This window comes from Mustela nigripes, chromosome 8 (assembly GCF_022355385.1).
Source record: "Mustela nigripes isolate SB6536 chromosome 8, MUSNIG.SB6536, whole genome shotgun sequence".
Taxonomy (NCBI): domain Eukaryota; kingdom Metazoa; phylum Chordata; class Mammalia; order Carnivora; family Mustelidae; genus Mustela; species Mustela nigripes.
In genome coordinates this window covers 7,729,454-7,748,303 of record NC_081564.1, presented here as the reverse complement: position 1 = coordinate 7,748,303, position 18,850 = coordinate 7,729,454, and the positions used below count along the sequence as shown (strand labels likewise).

At 35.5% G+C, this 18,850-nt stretch overlaps 1 protein-coding gene across 1 annotated transcript in view; it reads right to left on the bottom strand.

Moving 5' to 3' along the window:
* Positions 1–18,850, bottom strand: part of IFT81 (intraflagellar transport 81) — a 194,147-nt gene that overhangs the window by 52,846 nt on the left and 122,451 nt on the right. The window contains exons 11-13 of the mRNA XM_059408391.1: positions 12,869–13,032; positions 11,470–11,565; positions 2,895–3,041 (exon numbers count right to left, since the gene is read on the bottom strand). Of these exons, the coding sequence (XP_059264374.1) occupies positions 2,895–3,041; positions 11,470–11,565; positions 12,869–13,032 (407 nt within the window). The remainder of the gene's footprint in view (positions 1–2,894; positions 3,042–11,469; positions 11,566–12,868; positions 13,033–18,850) is intronic.

Below are 18,850 nucleotides of genomic sequence, written 5' to 3'. Positions count from 1 at the left end.
AATAGCAGCTAAAATGACTCTCATTAGTGTTATCGCATTCTGTGTCTGTGCAAATTATTTATCCATTAAAAAAAAACCTATTTCAGGGACGCCTGGGTGGCTCAGTTGGTTAAGCAGCTGCCTTCGGCTCAGGTCATGATCCCAGCGCCCTGGGATCAAGTCCCACATCGGGCTCCTTGCTGAGCAAGGAGCCTGCTTCTCCCTCTGCCTCTGCCTGCCATTCTGTCTGCCTGTGCTCGCTCTCTCCCCCTCTCTCTCTCTGATAAATAAATAAAATCTTTAAAAAGAAAAAAACAAAAACCTTTTTCATATTTACTTCTATTGAATTGTACCCATTTTAGGAAATACCAATTTCAAATATGTAAACCATATTCTTAGCTTTCAAATTCTTCATTCATGTGACTGACAAAAATATAAAAATATCAAGAGCTAACAACTACTGAACACTCAGCATGTGCTCGTGCTATTCTATGCACTTCTCAGGTATTAACTCATTTAATCTGTACAATAATAATTCTAGGAGGTATACAGTGATAACAGTCACATTTTACAGCTGAGTACAAAGAGGTTATGGAAGCTGCCCAAGGTTAGCCATCTGGTAAGATGACAAGGCCAAGGTTTGCACCCAAACAACCAAATTCTAGAGCCCATGCCCTTAACCATTCCACTATACCACCTTGCACACATGTAGTAACATGAGGCTCATAGGAATGGTGACTTTCAGATGCCAGATGTTACATGTTGACTGAGCCTTCCAGTTTCCTGGAAGCTTTGACATCCATTATTTCGTGTGTTCCTCATAATGACAATAAAGAGCAACCACCCCATTTTATAGATGGAGAAGTGATTTGCTCAAGGTCAAATAGGAACATGTGAGAAAGACCTGGATCCCAGGCTGGCCACTTATTACCTATAAGTGCATCTACAATCTCCTTGAGCTTCACTCAATTGTAAAATGTAAATAACAATAACAAGAATATAAGAAGTAAACAAGTGTTTGCAAAGCATCTAGCACAGAGCCTCATATAAAAAGTGCTCAATTAATGTAGGCCCCCCCTCTTCCTCATTCTCCTATCCATGCCTCCTGGTATAGTTATTCTTTCTAAATGCCATGCTACTACTCGATACCCTCTCACCAACTGTTAACAGATGGGTGGCAAGAAACATGATTTTTTGGTGATCACCATGTGATACCAAATGAAACCTCCCTGAAGTCCAGCTATATTATATAATTTTAAGTATAACAAACTTCCTCCCTTTTGTCCATATGGTCTATCACTTCATCAAAGTAGAAAATAAAACTGGTCTACCAAGATTTGTTCTTTACAAAATTATGCTTAATGTTCCCCAATACCTTCTGTTCTTTTAGGTAACTGCCAAGTGATTTACTTGGTTTGTTCTAGTTTCTGACCAGATATTGTTTAAAAACCAAGTTGACCTTATCATTGCCAAAGTTCTCTCTTTCCCCTTAAAAAAAAAAAAAGCAAGCTTTTCCTGTTATCAGACTCTTCTCCTATTCACTATAATTGATCAAAACTAAAACCTAATAGGATGGCACTATGTTCTTTCCCCTCACATTTGCATAGAAGGAATATCTAATGCTGAATTTATAAGCACTATTCATGCCAAATGTGGCCACGGTAATCAGTATTTCTTGTCAGTTGGGCAGCATTTTCTTAAGAAAAGACAAAAATGGTAGGAGGTAGCACGGTCTCTTATAAAACAAAATTACTGCATAATTAACCTCTACCCACCCCACCCCAGATTGCAAGGATGTCATGAAGCACACCCTGTTGGCTTCCAAGTAACATTTAAAATATTCCCATCTCCTAAAGCAATCTGGAAGCGGATGTTAAAAGCCAAAGGAATTTTTCAGTCACGTGCTTACTGCTGAAATCTACTACTCTGCAGAAAGCTAACAGCATACTGGGAGGCAACAATCAGAAACACCACAGAGAAAAGTGGTACCGTGGGAACAACTCAAGACTTGTGTGTGGCCAGTGAAGGTCCACTGCCAATTTTGTAACAGTATGAATTTGGTAACTGTTCAAAACCAAAAATGAAGTCTGAATGTGAGCAGCTTTTTGAAGTAGCTTTTGCTGAGGCCTAGTAGCTAAGTAGCTAATATAAAATAAAAGAGCTGTAAGAAGTGGTAAAATACAGGCAAGGATTAGGAATTAAAATAACACCTATCAATTGATTCACTTAAAAGAAAAAAGCACTGTGCTAAAGACATTTTGCTTCATTTATTCATTCTTTCTTGAGCTAATTTTATGAAAATGAGATGGGGGTTATATTTTTGGTGCTTAAGTTTAGCCATATATATGATAACAATCATGTTATGACATGTTACTTGTCCCACTAATCTCACCACTCTGACAGAAGGATAAAGGAAATAACAGCTGTTAAAACATTGTTCAAAAATTAAAGTATATAGCAACACAAGACAGAGTTGTATTTTTAAAATTTACAAGCATCTACAATGAAGTCATTTAAATGGTACAAGTCCCAGGGGCAAAGTAACTTAGTGATATTTTCTCAGCCCTTTCTGGAATGTTTATCAATGAATAAGAATTTTTGTCTTATCTGTTAGTTCCTACTCACTTTGCTTTACTTTTATAACTTAATATTTATAATTAATAAATCCAATATAAGTTTGGTTAATTAAAGAGTAAAAATCTGGAACATTATCTCACAAAGTCATTAAGATCTTTGTCATTCTAAGCAAGAATATCTTAATATTATTGCAAAGACTTTTTAGTTTTAAATAAATGGGTTTTATAAAATAAAATCAACTTTTCATTACTGATATTCAAGCCAAAAAAGTAAAAACATGAATGTTTTCAAACAAAAACAATACTCATATCCTTGTCCCATTAGATACCTCAACTTACTTCATCTCCCTTCAAAACTTCGGTGCCATCAAATTCACGGGTCTGATTTGTCTTCACTGACACCTCTCTCTCTAGGTTGGCCAACTTCTCCTTTGCTTCCTGAAGTTCCTCAGCTTTGGCTTCTTTTTTACGAGAAATAATGGATGCCTAATTGAGCATTAAAAATGAACGTAAAATTAGACATACTATCCACTTTCTATTATCCTGTGAAATTATCAATTTTTTAGATTTTATCAAGCTAAATTTTCAGTATTAGGTTGGCTTCTCCTAACCAATACCCTTTGCCCTACTACCTATCATCACCAGTTATCTGTTCAATATGAATATGCAATGTATACTAAATATCAACCCCAAAACATTCAGAAGATAAAAGCCCTGAAAATACAGGCTGATATAGCAGCGAAACAAAATACATTAGAAATAAAAATATTAAAATATTGTCAAGTAACATTCAAATGTTAATGAAGATACTTTCTAGGTACATAAATAGAAGCTTTCCTTAAGTCTTTTATTTTTCTGCATGGTAGGTTCCATTTCACTGAAAGAAAACAAGAATGTTTTATTCTCAAAACTACAACACAGATTATCTTACCTAAATTCAATATCCATACTTTGAAAATGAAATGTTAAAACATCGATTATATTTGGGGCATTCTAATAAATAAAGTGCAGATTTAAAATCAAACATGGGACTCATCAGAATTAGGCAAATGTTTACACAATCCAGATGGCTGTTCTTAGCCATGAATGCAGTACTTTATATTACTAAGCCACTCTTGGGGGATTTCCTTAAGTGAACCATGGCTGTACTAGTTTAAGAAAAACATTAGCCAAACTGTCCTCTTAAGTGAAATAGTACAAATATTTTCTTGACACAAATCTGACAGGGGAGGGGAAATCTCTAATGCAAACCCTTTAAACAAGTCTATTTTCTCTGTTTAAAAAATGAAAGACAGGGGCGCCTGGGTGGCTCAGTTCGTTGGGGCCTCTGCATTCAGCTCGGGTCGTGGTTCTGGGATCCTGTGATCGAGCCCTGCATCAGGCTCTCTGCTCTGCGGGGAGCATGCTTCCCCCTCCCTCTGCCTGCCTCTCTGCCTGCCTACTTATGATCTCTGTCAAATAAATAAAATATTTTTTTAAAAAATGAAAGACAGATGATGAAGGAATATTTCTCTCTATAGAGTTTGTTTCTCTCTATTCCAGCCAAAAAAAGAGAGAGAGAGAGAGAAGGAATGATAAGAGTACCAGAACCAGAGAGGAATCAATGGTATACTTCCTTAGCATAATAAAAAATAAGTATAAAACTCAGTCCAAACCAGGATCTTATTTAACAGAGAAACTAAATCTGAAATAAGATAAAAATGCCCACTAACTCCACTATAATTTAATATTGTGTTGAAGGTATTTGTTCATACCATTAGACTAGAGAAAGCAATTTGAAGCATAAGAATTTGACAGGAAAAGTTGGAATTTTCATTGTATATGATTATAAACCTAAAACACCCAAGAGAATCTATGGGAAAACTACAGTAATGAAATCAATAGCACTTACAGACAAATGAGGAAGAAGACATAAGGAAAGAAAAGCCCTCAATTATAAGAGCAAAAAATAAAATATGTAAGCAAGAGAAGTCCAAAACTTTGAGGGAAAACAAACACTCAAACAAACCAAAAAATAAACTTGAACAAATGGAAACACATAACATGTTCTTAGATGGGAAGACTCAGATATCATTAAGATGTAAGTTCCAAGGTACAAACCCAACAATTAAAAAATTAATTTTTTCAAGAGCTGGATAAGTGGATAAGAAAGCTTATTGAAAAAACGTACAAATAAGAATTGTAAAAAAAAAAAAAACCCTGAAAAAATACAGCAACTGGGGGCGCCTGGGTGGCTCAGTGGGTTAAGCCTCTGCCTTCGGCTCAGGTCATGATCTTGGGGTCCAGGGATTGAGCCCTGCATCAGGCTCTCTGCTCAGTAGGTAACCAGCTTTCCCCTCTCTCTCTGCCTGCCTCTCTGCCTACTTGTGATCTCTCTCTCTGTCAAAAAAATAAATAAAATCTTAAAAAAAAGTACAGCAACTAGAGGTGAAGGTGACCACTTTTATCAGTTATTTGAACTAGATTATAAAGCTCCTGTAAATAAGTTTATATGAGTACCTGAACAGACAGGTCAATGGAAAAACAGAAAATATAGAAATACATCCAATAGCATTTTTAAATTAGAATCTCAAATCCATAGGGGAAAAAGTGGACTTTTTATTAACTGGTATTAGGACAATTGGATAATTGGATAGCTATATAAAATAAATAGCATAACTAGAAAAAAAAATCTAAATAGATCAGAGATTTAAATTAAAAAAATTAAACAGAGAAGTCCAAAAAAGAGAACTTGGGCAAATTTCTCTATAACTTACAAGAGGAGAAAGTATTCCTAAATATGTCTCAAAACCTGAAATAATAAAAGAAAAAAACTATTAAATCTGATTTCATAAAAATAAAGTAAATTTGATTTTTCATAAAAATAAAGAACTTTTTGGGGCGCCTGGGTGGCTCAGTGGGTTAAGCCACTGCGTTTGGCTCAGGTCATGATCTCAGGGTCCTGGGATCGAGCCCCGAATCGGGCTTTCGGCTCAGCAGGGAGCCTGCATCCTCCTCTCTCTCTGCCTGCCTCTCTGCCTGCTTGTCATCTCTCTCTGTCAAATAAATAAATAAAATCTTTAAAAAAATAAAAAAAGAACTTTTCCATGGTGATGTAACATTGTAAACAAAGTAAGAAGGCAGGGCGCCTGGGTTGTTCAGTAGGTTAAGTGGCTGCTTACGGCTCAAGCCATGATCCTAGGGTCCTGGGATCGAGTCCAGCATCAGGCTCCCTGCTCAGTGAAAAGCCTGCTTCTCCGTCTCCCTCTGCCTACTGCTCTGCCTGCTGCTCTGCTTACTTGTGCTCTCTGTCAAATAAATAAAATCTTTAAACAAAAAACAAAAGTAAAAAGGCAAATACCAAACTGGGGGAAAATGTTAGAATTATAAGCCAGACAAAGAGCAAATATTTCTTTTTCTTCTTCTTCTTTTTTTTCTTTTAAAGTTGGTTCCACACCCAGCACAGAGCCCAACATGGGGCTTGAACTCACGACCCTGAGATCAAGACCTGAGTTGAGATCAAGAGTCGGATGCTTAGCTGACTGAGCTGCCCAGGCGCTCCAAAGGTAATTATTTATTTTATTTTAATTTTTTAAAAAATATTTTATTTATTTATTTGACAGTGAGAGATCACAAATAGGCAGAGAGGCGGGCAGAGAGAGAGGAAGGGAAGCAGACTACCTGCTGAGCAGAAAGCCCGATGTGGGGCTTGATCCCAGGGACCTGAGATCATGACCTGAACCGAAGGCAGCAGCTTAACCCACTGAGCCACCCAGGTGCCCCCAAAGGTAATTATTTCTAATATATAAAGAAAAAAAGGCCAACAACTCTTGAGAAAAATGAGGATATAGACATGACGGGGCAATTCACAGAAAAAGAAATTAAGATGACTGTTACTCTTGTGAGAAGATGCTCAACCTTGTTTACAGTAAGATAAGCAAAAATTAAAACTATCACAGGATATGATTTCTCACCTACAAGGATGGTAAAACTCTAAAAGTTCAACAACATACTCTACAGGGAGGCAGTGAGGGAACAGGCACTCTCCTACACTGAGGTGGGAACATGAAATGCTATAACCTCTATGGAGAGGAATTTGGCAATATCTATCAAATGTACCTAGTACTCTCAACTCTGGGACTACATCCTGAAAGTAACACTGGCAAAAATAAACCAAGACATAAACAAAAAGCTGCTTACTTAATCATGATTTGTAATAGCAAAAGAATGGCAACAACCTAAATGTCTAACTGTGATTGTCTGCATGAACTGTGGTATAAGCACTCAGTGGGGCCTATGAACAGGAATAAGCATACCAACTATGATGGCTATAGTTAAAAAAAAAAAAAAGAAGAAGAAGAAGAACTAGAAGACGACGAAAAACCAACAGATAACAAGAAGTGTTGGCAAGGATGTGGAGAAATCAAAACCTTTCTACACTATTGGTTGGACTGGTTTGGGAAGAGTCTGACATTTGCTCAAAATGTCAAACACAGGATTATCATACGAAACAGCAATTCCACTCCTGGGAATATACTCAAGAGAAAAGATATTTTCACACAGCACTCGTATAAAAATGTTCAGAGCAGCATTATTTGTAACAGTCAAAAAGTAGAAATAACCCAAACACCCCTCAACTGATGAATGGATAAACAAGATATGACCTATCCATACAATGGAATATTATTCAATAACAAAAAGAATAAAGTACTGACTCACACTACAACATGGGTGAACTTTAAGAACTATGCTAAGTGGGGGCGCCTGGGTGGCTCAGTTGGTTAGGCAACCGCCTTTGGCTCGGGTCACGGTCCCAGAGTCCCGGGATCGAGTCCCACATCGGGCTCCCAGCTCCATGGGGAGTCTGCTTTTCCCTCTGACCTTCTCGCCTCTCATGCTCTCTCACTGTCTCTCTCTCAAATAAATAAATAAAAATCTTAAAAAAAAAAAAACTATGCTAAGTGAAAGACACCAGCACAAAGGACCACATATTGTATGATTCCATTTGTGTGAAGTGTCCATGATAGGCAATTCTATAGAGACAGCTTGGTTGCCTAGGGTTGGGAAGGAAATGCAAAGTGACTGCTAATGGGTAAAGGGTTTCTTTTTGAGCTGATAAAAATGTTCTAAAATTAATGTAGTGATGGTTCCACAACTCTAAATATACTAAAAGTCACTGAATTGTGCATTTTATATAGGTGAATTGTATGGTATGTGAATTGTACCTCAATAAAGTTGTTAAAAAAAAAGGGAATAAAGATTATTTTACTATTAACTAGCATATATCATTAAGAATTTTGAAAAGTCGGGTGCCTGGGTGGTTCAGTTGGGTAAGCATCTGCCTTCAGTTCAGGTCATAATCCCAGGGTCCTGAGATCAAGCCCACCCACATCGGGCTCCTTGCTCAGAAGGGAGCCCATTTCTTTCCTGCCTGCTATTCCCCTGTTTATGCTTGCTCTCTCCCTCTCTCTCTCTGCCAAATAAGTAAATAAAATCTTAAAAAAATTTTTTTTAAAAAGCATGGAAAATAAATGTGTATAATATACTCTTCGTTCTCTAAGAAGCAAGTTATATGAGTCTATGTAATATACTATTATTTTTAATGGAGTAATAAAGTATATAATTTTTAAAAAATTACCTGTAAGGGAAGGAAAGATTATGGTGGATAGCATCAGAGTAGATGCTAGAAACTTCTTTGAGTATTTCTTGTTTTTTAGATTTGACTTGGAATCATGTAAATATTTTAAATAATTATAAAATAAATTATTCCCCAAAAAAGTAATCCCTAGGGGTGCCTGGGTGGCTCAGTTGTTTAATTGGCCAACTCTAGATTTCAGCTCAGGTCATGATCTTGGGGTCCTGCAATGGAGCCCTGCGTTGAGCTCTTTACTCAGTGGGGAATCTCCTTGAGGATTCTTTCTCTCCCTTTCCCTCTGCCCCTTCCTACTCACGTGTGGGTTCTCGCTCTCTAAAATAAATAAATAAATTTTTAAAAAGTAATCTCTAAAAATAAACATATATACGTATCCAGTTTAATTTATGGCATAACCATATAGAAGAACTATTCTAAGTGACTTTAAAATAGTAATTTGTCTATCCCTAGTGGGATATACCCTAAGGACAAAACAAACTGAAAAATAATTTTCAGCAGCAATCATATTTTTAGTGGCAGTATTATTGCTTTTATTTTGAAACATTGTGTGTAAAGTGTGGATTAAAGCAAATAATGGAGAGGCGCCTGGGTGGCTCAGTGGGTTAAAGCCTCTGCCTTTGGCTCAGGTCATGATCCCAGGGTCCTGGGATCGAGCCCCGCATCAGGTTCTCTGCTCAGCAGGGAGTCTGCTTCTCCCTCTCTCTGCCTGTCTCTCTGCCTACTTGTGATCTCTGTCTGTCAAATAAATAAATAAAATTAAAGAAAAAAAGCAAGAAATGGATTAAATTATGTTCATGTTACTGAGAACCAGAATTTCCCATGTGGGATAAGGAGAAAGATGAGACTGATAAGGCTAAGTAGAAGCCCAGAAGCCTTGAATCTGACCTGGAAGGGTAAGTATGAACTCATGGTGTACATTAGGAAGGAAGAAAAAAACTACCTCTTAGCTTTGTCCACTAAAAAGATCTAAAAATAATGACCACCCAGGAGCAATGGGAAGTCCTAATACCCCGATTTCAGTATCTAAATATTATTTCCTACTAAAGCAAATCAGACTCATAGAAGAAAGTCTAATTCTAAGCCTAGGATAGGAAATATAAAAAATGAGCACAGAAATATCTTAATCATACCAGAAAGCAAAGACATTATCAAAGACAAATAGAATCTTTTTTTTTTTTTTTTTTGACAGAGATCACAAGTAGACAGAGAAGCAGGCGGGGGGTAGGGGGGAAAGCAGGCTCCCCGCCAAGCAGAGAACCCAATGCAGGGCTTGATCCCAGGACCCTAAGATCATGACCTGAGCTGAAGGCAGAGGCTTTAACCCACTGAGCCACCCAGGTGCCTGACAAATAGAATCTTAAAAAGAAATCAGAAGTTGGGGCGCCTGGGTGGCACAGTGGGTTAAGCCGCTGCCTTCGGCTCAGGTCATGATCTCAGGGTCCTGGGATCGAGTCCCGCATCGGGCTCTCTGCTCAGCAGGGAGCCTGCTTCCTTCTCTCTCTCTCTCTGCCTGCCTCTCAGTGTACTTGTAATTTCTCTCTGTCAAATAAATAAACAAAATCTTTAAAAAAAACAAAAAAAAGGGGGGGGCGCCTGGGTGGCTCAGTGGTTTGGGCTGCTGCCTTTCGGCTCAGGTCATGATCTCAGGGTCCTGGGATCGAGCCCTGCATCGGGCTCTCTGCTCCGCAGGAAGCATGCTTCCCTCTCTCTCTCTCTCTCTCTCTCTCTGCCTGCCTCTCTGCCTCCTTGTGATCTCTGTCTGTCAAATAAATAAATAAAATCTTTAAAAAAAAAAAAAAAGGAATCAGAAGTTACTTGAAAAACCTCATAGTGGCCAAAAATGGGACAATTTGAGCATCATTAAGGAAAATGTCTTAAACTTACCAAATATAATTACATCAATGATTCATAATGACATTAAGTAAATAAGCAACTAAAAAAATGAAAAACTATCTTAATTGATGGAGAATGAAAATGACTTGAGGAAACCAATTCTCTTGGAAAACTGTTAAAGAATCAAGTATGTAGCTTGTCTTTCCTAAATGAACTATAGTTCAGTTTAATCAAAATGTTGATGAGAGGTTTCTTTTATAGAGGCAATCCTGCTGATAAACAAAGAAGGAATCAATGGTATCAACAGGACACTATTAAAGGATAAACAAGTTTCTTCAAATAAATTAACTGCAAGAAAACTATTAAATAGATAAATAAGTGGCAAAGAGAAGCTACGAATTAAAAGATACTTAAACATATCAATGAAATGCAGTGTATGAATCCTGTAAGTATCCCAATTAAAACAGAGCAACAAAAGAAGGAAGGAAGGAAGGAAAGACAGGAACAGAGGAAGGAAGGAAGGAAGAAAGAAAATCCAGGAAATATGAACACCGGATATTTGCCAATATCAAGGAATTATGACATTTTTCAGATGTGGTATGCTATTAAGATTTTTAAGCCTTTATTTTTTAGACATACATTCTGAAATATTTATAGATGAAATGATATAAAGTCTAAGATTTGCTTTAAAAAAACTAGATTACTATTATTGGTCTGAGGTATAGTGAAACAAGAATGGCCATGATTGTTATAGCCTGGGACGCAGGGTTTACTGAACTATTTTCTCTACCTTTGTATACAGTTTAAATTCTCCAGTATAAAAAGGTTTTTAAAAATTTTAGCATCTAAAAAAGAAAATTTAGTATCTGTGATACTAATGTTACAGAATGCTCATCACACGAAACTCCTGACTGGGTTGTTGTCAGATAATCTATGGCTTTCATTTGAAGCGTTTGTCTAGAAATACAGAACAACATTTATACCCTCCCAATCTTATAGCTGTGGATTAAATGATAAATGCCTAGACACTAAAATTTAACTTATTCTATACTTGCAAACTAACTTGAAACCTGAAAAGATATATTGCCTTTAATTCATTAAAGATTACAAATATTTTGATTTTATACCACTTAAGGTAAGCTTTCATTTAAAAAAAATCAAGTTTAACACCCAAGAGATAAAAACACAAAGTGCTCTATTACCACAGCTGGCAGACGGTAAGGAAACTAAGCATGATCATGTGTACTGAATTTCAAACTTGAACATGCATGTTTTGTGGCTTTTCCACAAAATTTCTGTTATAATCTGGAGATTAGCAATAACAGAAAAATATTTATTCTTTACTTCCTTCTTACTCTAAGACTATCCACAACACAGCCCGGCATTTTTACAAAGATGTTCACCAAAAGATAAAAGATCTAAATATGAGGGGCAAAACAGTGGTCTCACCTGTTGCCTATACAGTGAGAGTTTGCCTTCAATTGGCTCATTTCTCATCATTTTCTTTTCAATCAGCTGATTGATCTGTGCGTTTATTTCATTTATCTAAAACAGTATGAAAGTAAAGAAAGTTAAAACTCTTCCTATGATTACACAAACTAAGGGACATTTGGCCAAACCAAGCTTTGAATTTACTGTTCTTATCATCAGTGATTTCATGGAAGGAACAGGTTCGTTAATGTTTTAAGTGGGTTGTTATGATTATTTTTAGAAAATTTACATTTCATAGTTCATAATATGTATTTACACATTTTGATTCCTTATATAGCCATTCATGTTTAAATTATACTAAAAAATTCTACGTGAAATATTTATACATTATTGTCAGAAAGACAATTTCTACAAATCTGAAATTACCCCTTACCTAACATGACTTTCAAGTCACTGCAATTGATAAAGCAAATCCAGACTAACATTCCCCAGGGATTTAGTGCGAGGAATTCATGAACCCAACTGAGAGTTGACATGATGACATCTAAAAACCCTTCTGTGATCTGTGATTTGATGATAGTTGTCATTTATGCTACTCATTACTCCTTTATCAAAGGTAATAAAATAGAAGTGAATAAAGCCAACAGAAGCATACAGTCCCTCAAGTAATTTAAAAAAAAAAAACAAAACTCCCTGGCTTTCAGTATATCTATCCTTTGAAAAGACTAGAGTTCTCCCTTTAATTCCATGACATTAAATTTGAGCCAAATCACACTTGGACATGTAATTTCTATAAGAAAATGAAAAGAATAAGGTAGTTAGAATTATGTATTTACGTATAGTGGTAATTAAGCACATTAAAGGATTAGCAAATCAAAATCATAGAATTCATTGTCATATTTGTTATTTTTTAAGAATACACACTTGATTGGTGCTTTATTTCTATGGAACAAAAATGTTATAACATAAAACCAGGTTTCAATAAGCATTACAAAAAAGTTCAGTAATTCCAAAGCAAGCATAAAAGACTAATACAAATATTTTAGCTTTAAATATAAAATTGCTATATTATTATTTTTGGAAATAAAAATTAATGTTTTATGCAAAATATTTTAAAATTTACCATCTAAATGATTATATTACAAATACATAAACCTATAAGTCAAACACTTTAATTTACATTTTCAAGTTACTTAGTTTCCTAATCAGTTGACTAAGTCTTTATAACATCATGTGGATTTAAGTAACAGCATTACAAGCTACAATTGCTCAAAAGAACTCTTCATAAAACCGTCAACTCAGCACAGGTTAATTTGAGTCAAGAGTAGGACACTACAGAAAGCAGTTCATATCATTTTCACAGGACTGGGGATGAGATAAAATTGGGATCTATAAAAAGAAGATGATTGTCACTTACTTTAGATTCAAGCTCAAGAAGATCAGACTGGCCCATTGCAGGCTCTGAAACCACTTTTTGTAAAAAATGCAATTCTTTTTTCTTGCTTTCTAATTCTTTAGGAAATTTTTCAGTAACCATATAAGAATTAAATTTTATCTCCTCCTCTAGCCTCTTCATTAAACCTTTAAAAATAAAATAAATATTCAGCCCAAGAGAGTTGGTATAGTGATACTTTGTACACTTTAAAATCGAAGACCTGAATAATAGGCATATGTATCAAAAGCAATCTATATAATTAAAAATTGACCATTGAAATTTTTTTCCCATTTTTAAAAAGTAACCTCTACACCCAACATGGGGCTAAACTCACAACCCCAAGATCAAGAGTCACACAATTCTCTGACCAAGCCAGCCAGGAGGCCCCACCATTGAAATCATTTGATGTTAATCAGAATGATAAAGAGGACAATTTACACAGAATGACATTACCATAATTATAGAAAAAGTAATATTATGATCTTTCCAAATTATTACCTAATTCTTTTTATACTTTGCAACAAACAAAAATAACATCTGCAGAGCAGGATCTCTTTCGGGTCATATTTTGCCTTCGCAGTATTTAAGCAGTCCGTAACACAAATGGCAACACAAATGACAATTCACCCAGATTCCTTCTTCTATAAGTGGCCATTTACTCGCCTCCTGTCATAATACTTCTGGTGCAATTTATATTTCTATTCTACTACTTCATAAATGGTAATACATCATACTTTGTCAGTTTCAAACCAATGAAAACATTACTAAAATACAAGTTAAGGGCGCCTGGGTGGCTCAGTGGGTTAAGCTTCTGCCTTCAGCTCAGGTCATGATCTCAGGGTCCTGGGATAGAGCATCGGGCCCCGCATGCGGCTCTCTATTCAGCAGACAGCCTGCTTCCCCTTCTCTCTGCCTGCCTCTCTGCCTACTTGTGATGTCTGTCTGTCTGTCTGTCTGTCTCTCTCTGTCAAATAAATAAAATCTTTAAAAAAATTTAAAAAATTAAAAAATAAAGTAAAATACAAGTTAAAATGCAAAAAAAAAAGAAAAAAGAAATTATCTACATTCATAAACATTTTTGGCTTTCTGTGTTTGGTAGTTTTGATATTGTAAAATATTAGCTTATGGTAAGTGGTAACTTAAATTATACTTTAAATATTTAACAAGTTTTCTTATTTTGGTAGAGTACGTAAATATATACACATACAGATTTTTGGTGAATAATGGTTTTGTTATAAATTCTCAGCCTAAAGAGCTTTAAAAAGTTTATTTCAGATCTTTCCATTACACATTTACAAATTCTGGCTTGACTTTTTAAAACACTGGATTTCCGGTTTATGTAATCTACGTAGGTAGATTGCATAATAAGTTTGGCCCAAAGCCTTAACATTATTTTTAGTTCTGTTGTGCTAACCATATATTAACATGTAAAAATTTATTAATGGCAAAATCACAAGTTTTCTATTCATCCCTACAATTTCCCCCCTTTTTAAGGGACTGGGGAAAGGGAGCGAAGAGAAAGTGTTTAATGACTCAGATTAATAATTAGGCAGTCATTCCTATGTGGTTTCCGATTAAATCTATATCCTGGCTTCTTTGGCTATTGGGTGCCTAGTTCTTCCATCTTTTAAGTTCTTAAACTACATGTAATCAGAGATGTAAAGAATCAAACTTAAATGTTTTTAAAGATTTAAAAGTCTTAAATGTTATTTTCCCTAGATGAAAGAAAGATTTGGGACATCTGGGTTGCTCTTTTGGTTGAGCATTTGACTCGATTTTGGCTCAGGTCATGATCTCAGGGTGGTGAGATCAAGCCCGTGGTCAGACTTCTCCCTTAGCAGGAGTCTGCTTCTCACGTTCTCTCTCCAATAAAGAAATATAAATCTTAAAAAAAATAAGAGAGATTCAAATTTTAGAAAATACAAATTCATCTATAGTGACAAAAAGGAGATTAGAGGTTGCCTGGGAATAGATAGAGGGACAGAAAAGGGCAAAAACGAGCTTTCACAAAGGACACAAGAAAATATTTGGGGGTGATGGGTGCATTTATTATCTTGATTAAGGCTCTGCGCTTTACAGTCTGTACATTATGTCAAAATTTATCAGGTGTACACCTCAGATATGTGCTGTTTATTATATGTCCATTTTACCTCAGTACAAATGTTTAAAAAAAATGTAAAAACAGGGTTCTCTTACATTTTAAAATCTTCTCTTAATAGTTTTAACTTAAGACCTTATAAAGTAGTCATATGTTCTATGTAGCTTTTAAAAAATTATCTTTCAAAATCCTGGTGAAATTAAACATAAGGTTACTAAGATCGCAGCAAACTTTGGATTAAAAACCCTCTGGAAACATCCCACTGGCCTTACTATAGTTTAATGAGTAGCTTCTTTTATATAATAAATCTCATGAAAGTGTAGAGTATAAAGATGAATTAACTTCCATGAGTGTTTTATAATATGGCTGTTACTGTGAAAAAATACAAAGCACATTCCTACACTAAAAATAATTTTTATTTATATAAATGGAAACTTTCCATAAGTCATTTTTCGTTAAAAAGTTTAGATAGACCTTCTTAAAGGAAATACCTGGAGCAATTAAACATATTTCATCTACTCTTTTCCCAGGCTGTTGAATACAACCCTTAAGGCTGTCTTTCAGAAAGATATCAACAAAGCAAGAACTTCTCTACTTGCTGCTCCCCACCCCCAAAGAACATATATTGCATACATAATATCTTATTTTTATGCTTTCAGCCATTTTTTTCTTACTTTAACTCCCCTCCTATCTGTGGAAATGATCATTCTGTTCCTATCCAGGGATTTGGTCTCTACTCCTACCTCCTAACTACTTAACAGACCATTTACTAAAGGCCTCTTGTGTATAATTTAGCATGCTAGGGCCTGGAAATAGAACAATTATGACTCGGTGACTAGTCTAGGGTTGAATTGAGTCAGATTGAGATAATGCCAACAACTGCTGCAGAACATTCAGTGTACGGCCCACGGGAAAGGCAGCTATCCCTTCTCACCTTTTCCTCCTAGATCTTCAGTCTCCGATTGTCTGACTGACTCTCTTCCGCAGCACACAATCACCCCACGCTACTACCCTCTCACTGTCTAGGCAGGGCACTATCTTCCTCATTCATTTGTACGCTCCCTCCCTCTCTTGCCTCCTTTTCAAAGATAAGCAGTCAGAAGGAGCCTACCCTTTTCTCTCTCTCTCCTTCATCTCCTATTTGTATGTTCTTTCAGGTCACTGTGCCTTGGCACGGAATGTCTTGTACTCCTTCGCTTTCCAACGTGAATTTAACTCGGGGGCCACTTCATCCAGGAAGCCATTTGAGTCTGTGATAGGGTTTGGTGCTTTGCCTCTTTGTTCTCACAGGATCATGTGCTGAGCTTCATCAGCAAATTTGTAAAGCTGCGTTATCACTGTTCACTGCCTGCCGTTCTGTATTAAACTGTGAGAACCTAAGTCTCTTTTCTTTCTATTCCTAGCACCCGGCATAGTTCCTGACATGTAGTAGATGTTCAACAAATACTGAATTAATGCACTGTAGGTTTGAGCCAATTATTTCTATTAGTACTTAACAATGCGACTGATTTTATTATTTAGCAGCAATATTACTTATATTAATGTTATACCGACATTTCAAGAAATGCATAAAATACAATTTTATTTGTGAATTTTATTACTAAGTGAATAATTATGTATTTCCTGGCCCAAACAATTTTTCTTTAGCCTAGAAAGCCAAAGAAAAATAAAAAACTAACAATTCAAATAAAAAAATGAAATGTTGCTAAACCTATAAACATCTTTGGATATTTTGTTTAGTTGTCAGAATTAAAACATAATAGCAAGAAATATCTAACCTAGTAAGATTGAGGATAACAGATACTACAGAAACACATTTTCAGGTGAACATTTTAAATTGTATTAAACTGTACTGATTAATTGTTTTTCTGCATACCAAACTTTCCATTCTTATACATGTTACCTTCATTTAAAAAAAAATCCACTATTAATGGTAAGTTCTAATACTTTTAGTAAGAGTAGGCCTATACAAATTACTTATTGATATTAATTTTTAAATGACTATATATAATGGGTTTCTTTTGAAGATTTATCTTACTTTATTGCAGTAAATTGTGAAGGAACCCACATCAAATCCAAAGAACATATGCTAAAAAGATAGAGATTATACTAAGGAGAAAAAAATCATAAAACAAGTATTTTCTTTGTCCTAAAAATTAACATTCTCCTAAAAAGTGAAAACTTAGTGAATGAAGAATGAAATGACCCCAACAACTAAATGCCTGGCAACTTCCAGGTATTGCTTGAATCTGAATTGTAAGACTAAGAGGTGTAAGAAAGTCTATGGAAAGCCGCTAATTAACATGTACTAACCATGTACTTTGTAGGCAACACTACACTGGTTTTTCAAATATTAATTAAATATACCGTATTTCCTTGGTGCTGAGATACCACTGATAAAGTAATAAATACCATGGTAAAAGTGTATGTAAAATGTGAGATGTATCCCAAAGGCAAAAACAATTAAAATGGGAAAGAATAAGTGTCTAGAATTAAGGATATACTGTATTATCTCTTTCAAAAACTTTATTGAGATATACATTACATGCCATAGAAAAGTGTATAATTCAATGGTTTTTAGTAAATTCAATGGTTTTTAGTAAATTCACCGCAATCAATTTTAGAACATTTTTATTGGCTTGGAAAGCAGCTCTATGCTAATTAGCATTCCCTTCCTCCCCACACCACACATACACACAGCTGTGTTCTCCTATAACCCCCTACCCCCAGGTAATCACTAGTTTGATTTTATCTTTCTAGATTTGCTTATTCTGGACATTTCATACAGATGGGACTCTTACAATATATGGTCTTTTGTGACTAATTTCTTTCACATAACATGTTTTTGAGGTTCATACATGTCATAGTATGTATCGGTACTTCATGCCTTTGCATTCCATTGTGTGGATACAGCACATTTTATTTACTCACTCATCAGTTCAGGGACATTTGAGTTGTTTTCACCTTTTGGCTATTATGAATAAGGCTGTTGTGAACATTTGTGTAAAAATGTTTGTGTGGACACAGGTTTTCAATTCCCTTGGGTAGATACCTAGGAATGAAACTGCTGGGTCATGGTAACTCTGTTTAACATTCTGGGGAATTGCCAGATATGTTTTTCAAAGCAGTCACACATTTTATACTCCCACCAGAAACATATGAGAGTCCCATTTTCTCCACACTGTTGCCAACACTTGTTACTGTCTATCATTTTTACTCTAAGACTCACAGCTTAAGAGTATAATATTTCATATAATACTACAGAAAGATGAATTAATCCTTGAATAGTTAGATTTTTATACTGAAATATTTCTCTAGTACCAATGAGAGCTTTCCACTGCTTTTCCAATTTACACGGTCTCCCTTCTGATGAACAAAAAAACTTTAAAAATACCTAGGATGGGTTGGGTGGTATAATCTGGAAATATTACAATAATTTATCTTCTAAGTAAAGCTAATATGACAACAGAGCCAGGGATACCCATGTCATTAGCACTACCCAATATATGAATAAACACTCAGCTTTAAGGGTCCAACATTTTACTCCTTTTTTTTTTTTTTTTTTTTTTGTAAGCCCAGGCTCTAAAACAATTATTCCCCACCCATCTTTTTGCTAGTGTCCATCCTAAGTGTTTCATATGCTCCTTCATCAGAAAGCCTCCGTCCATGGTGGTTTTCACACCCTTCACTCTCTGACCAAACAGTGAATGGGAAGTATAAAATTCCAGGTAAAAACTAAAGGATGTCTTCAACAGAGCTCTCATTCATCAACTAGGAAATGACACTCTAAAATGCTTAGCTATCACTAGACTATAATTAATTAATGTGAGTTGACTGCTTTAAGGAAAACTACTGACTTAAACTAA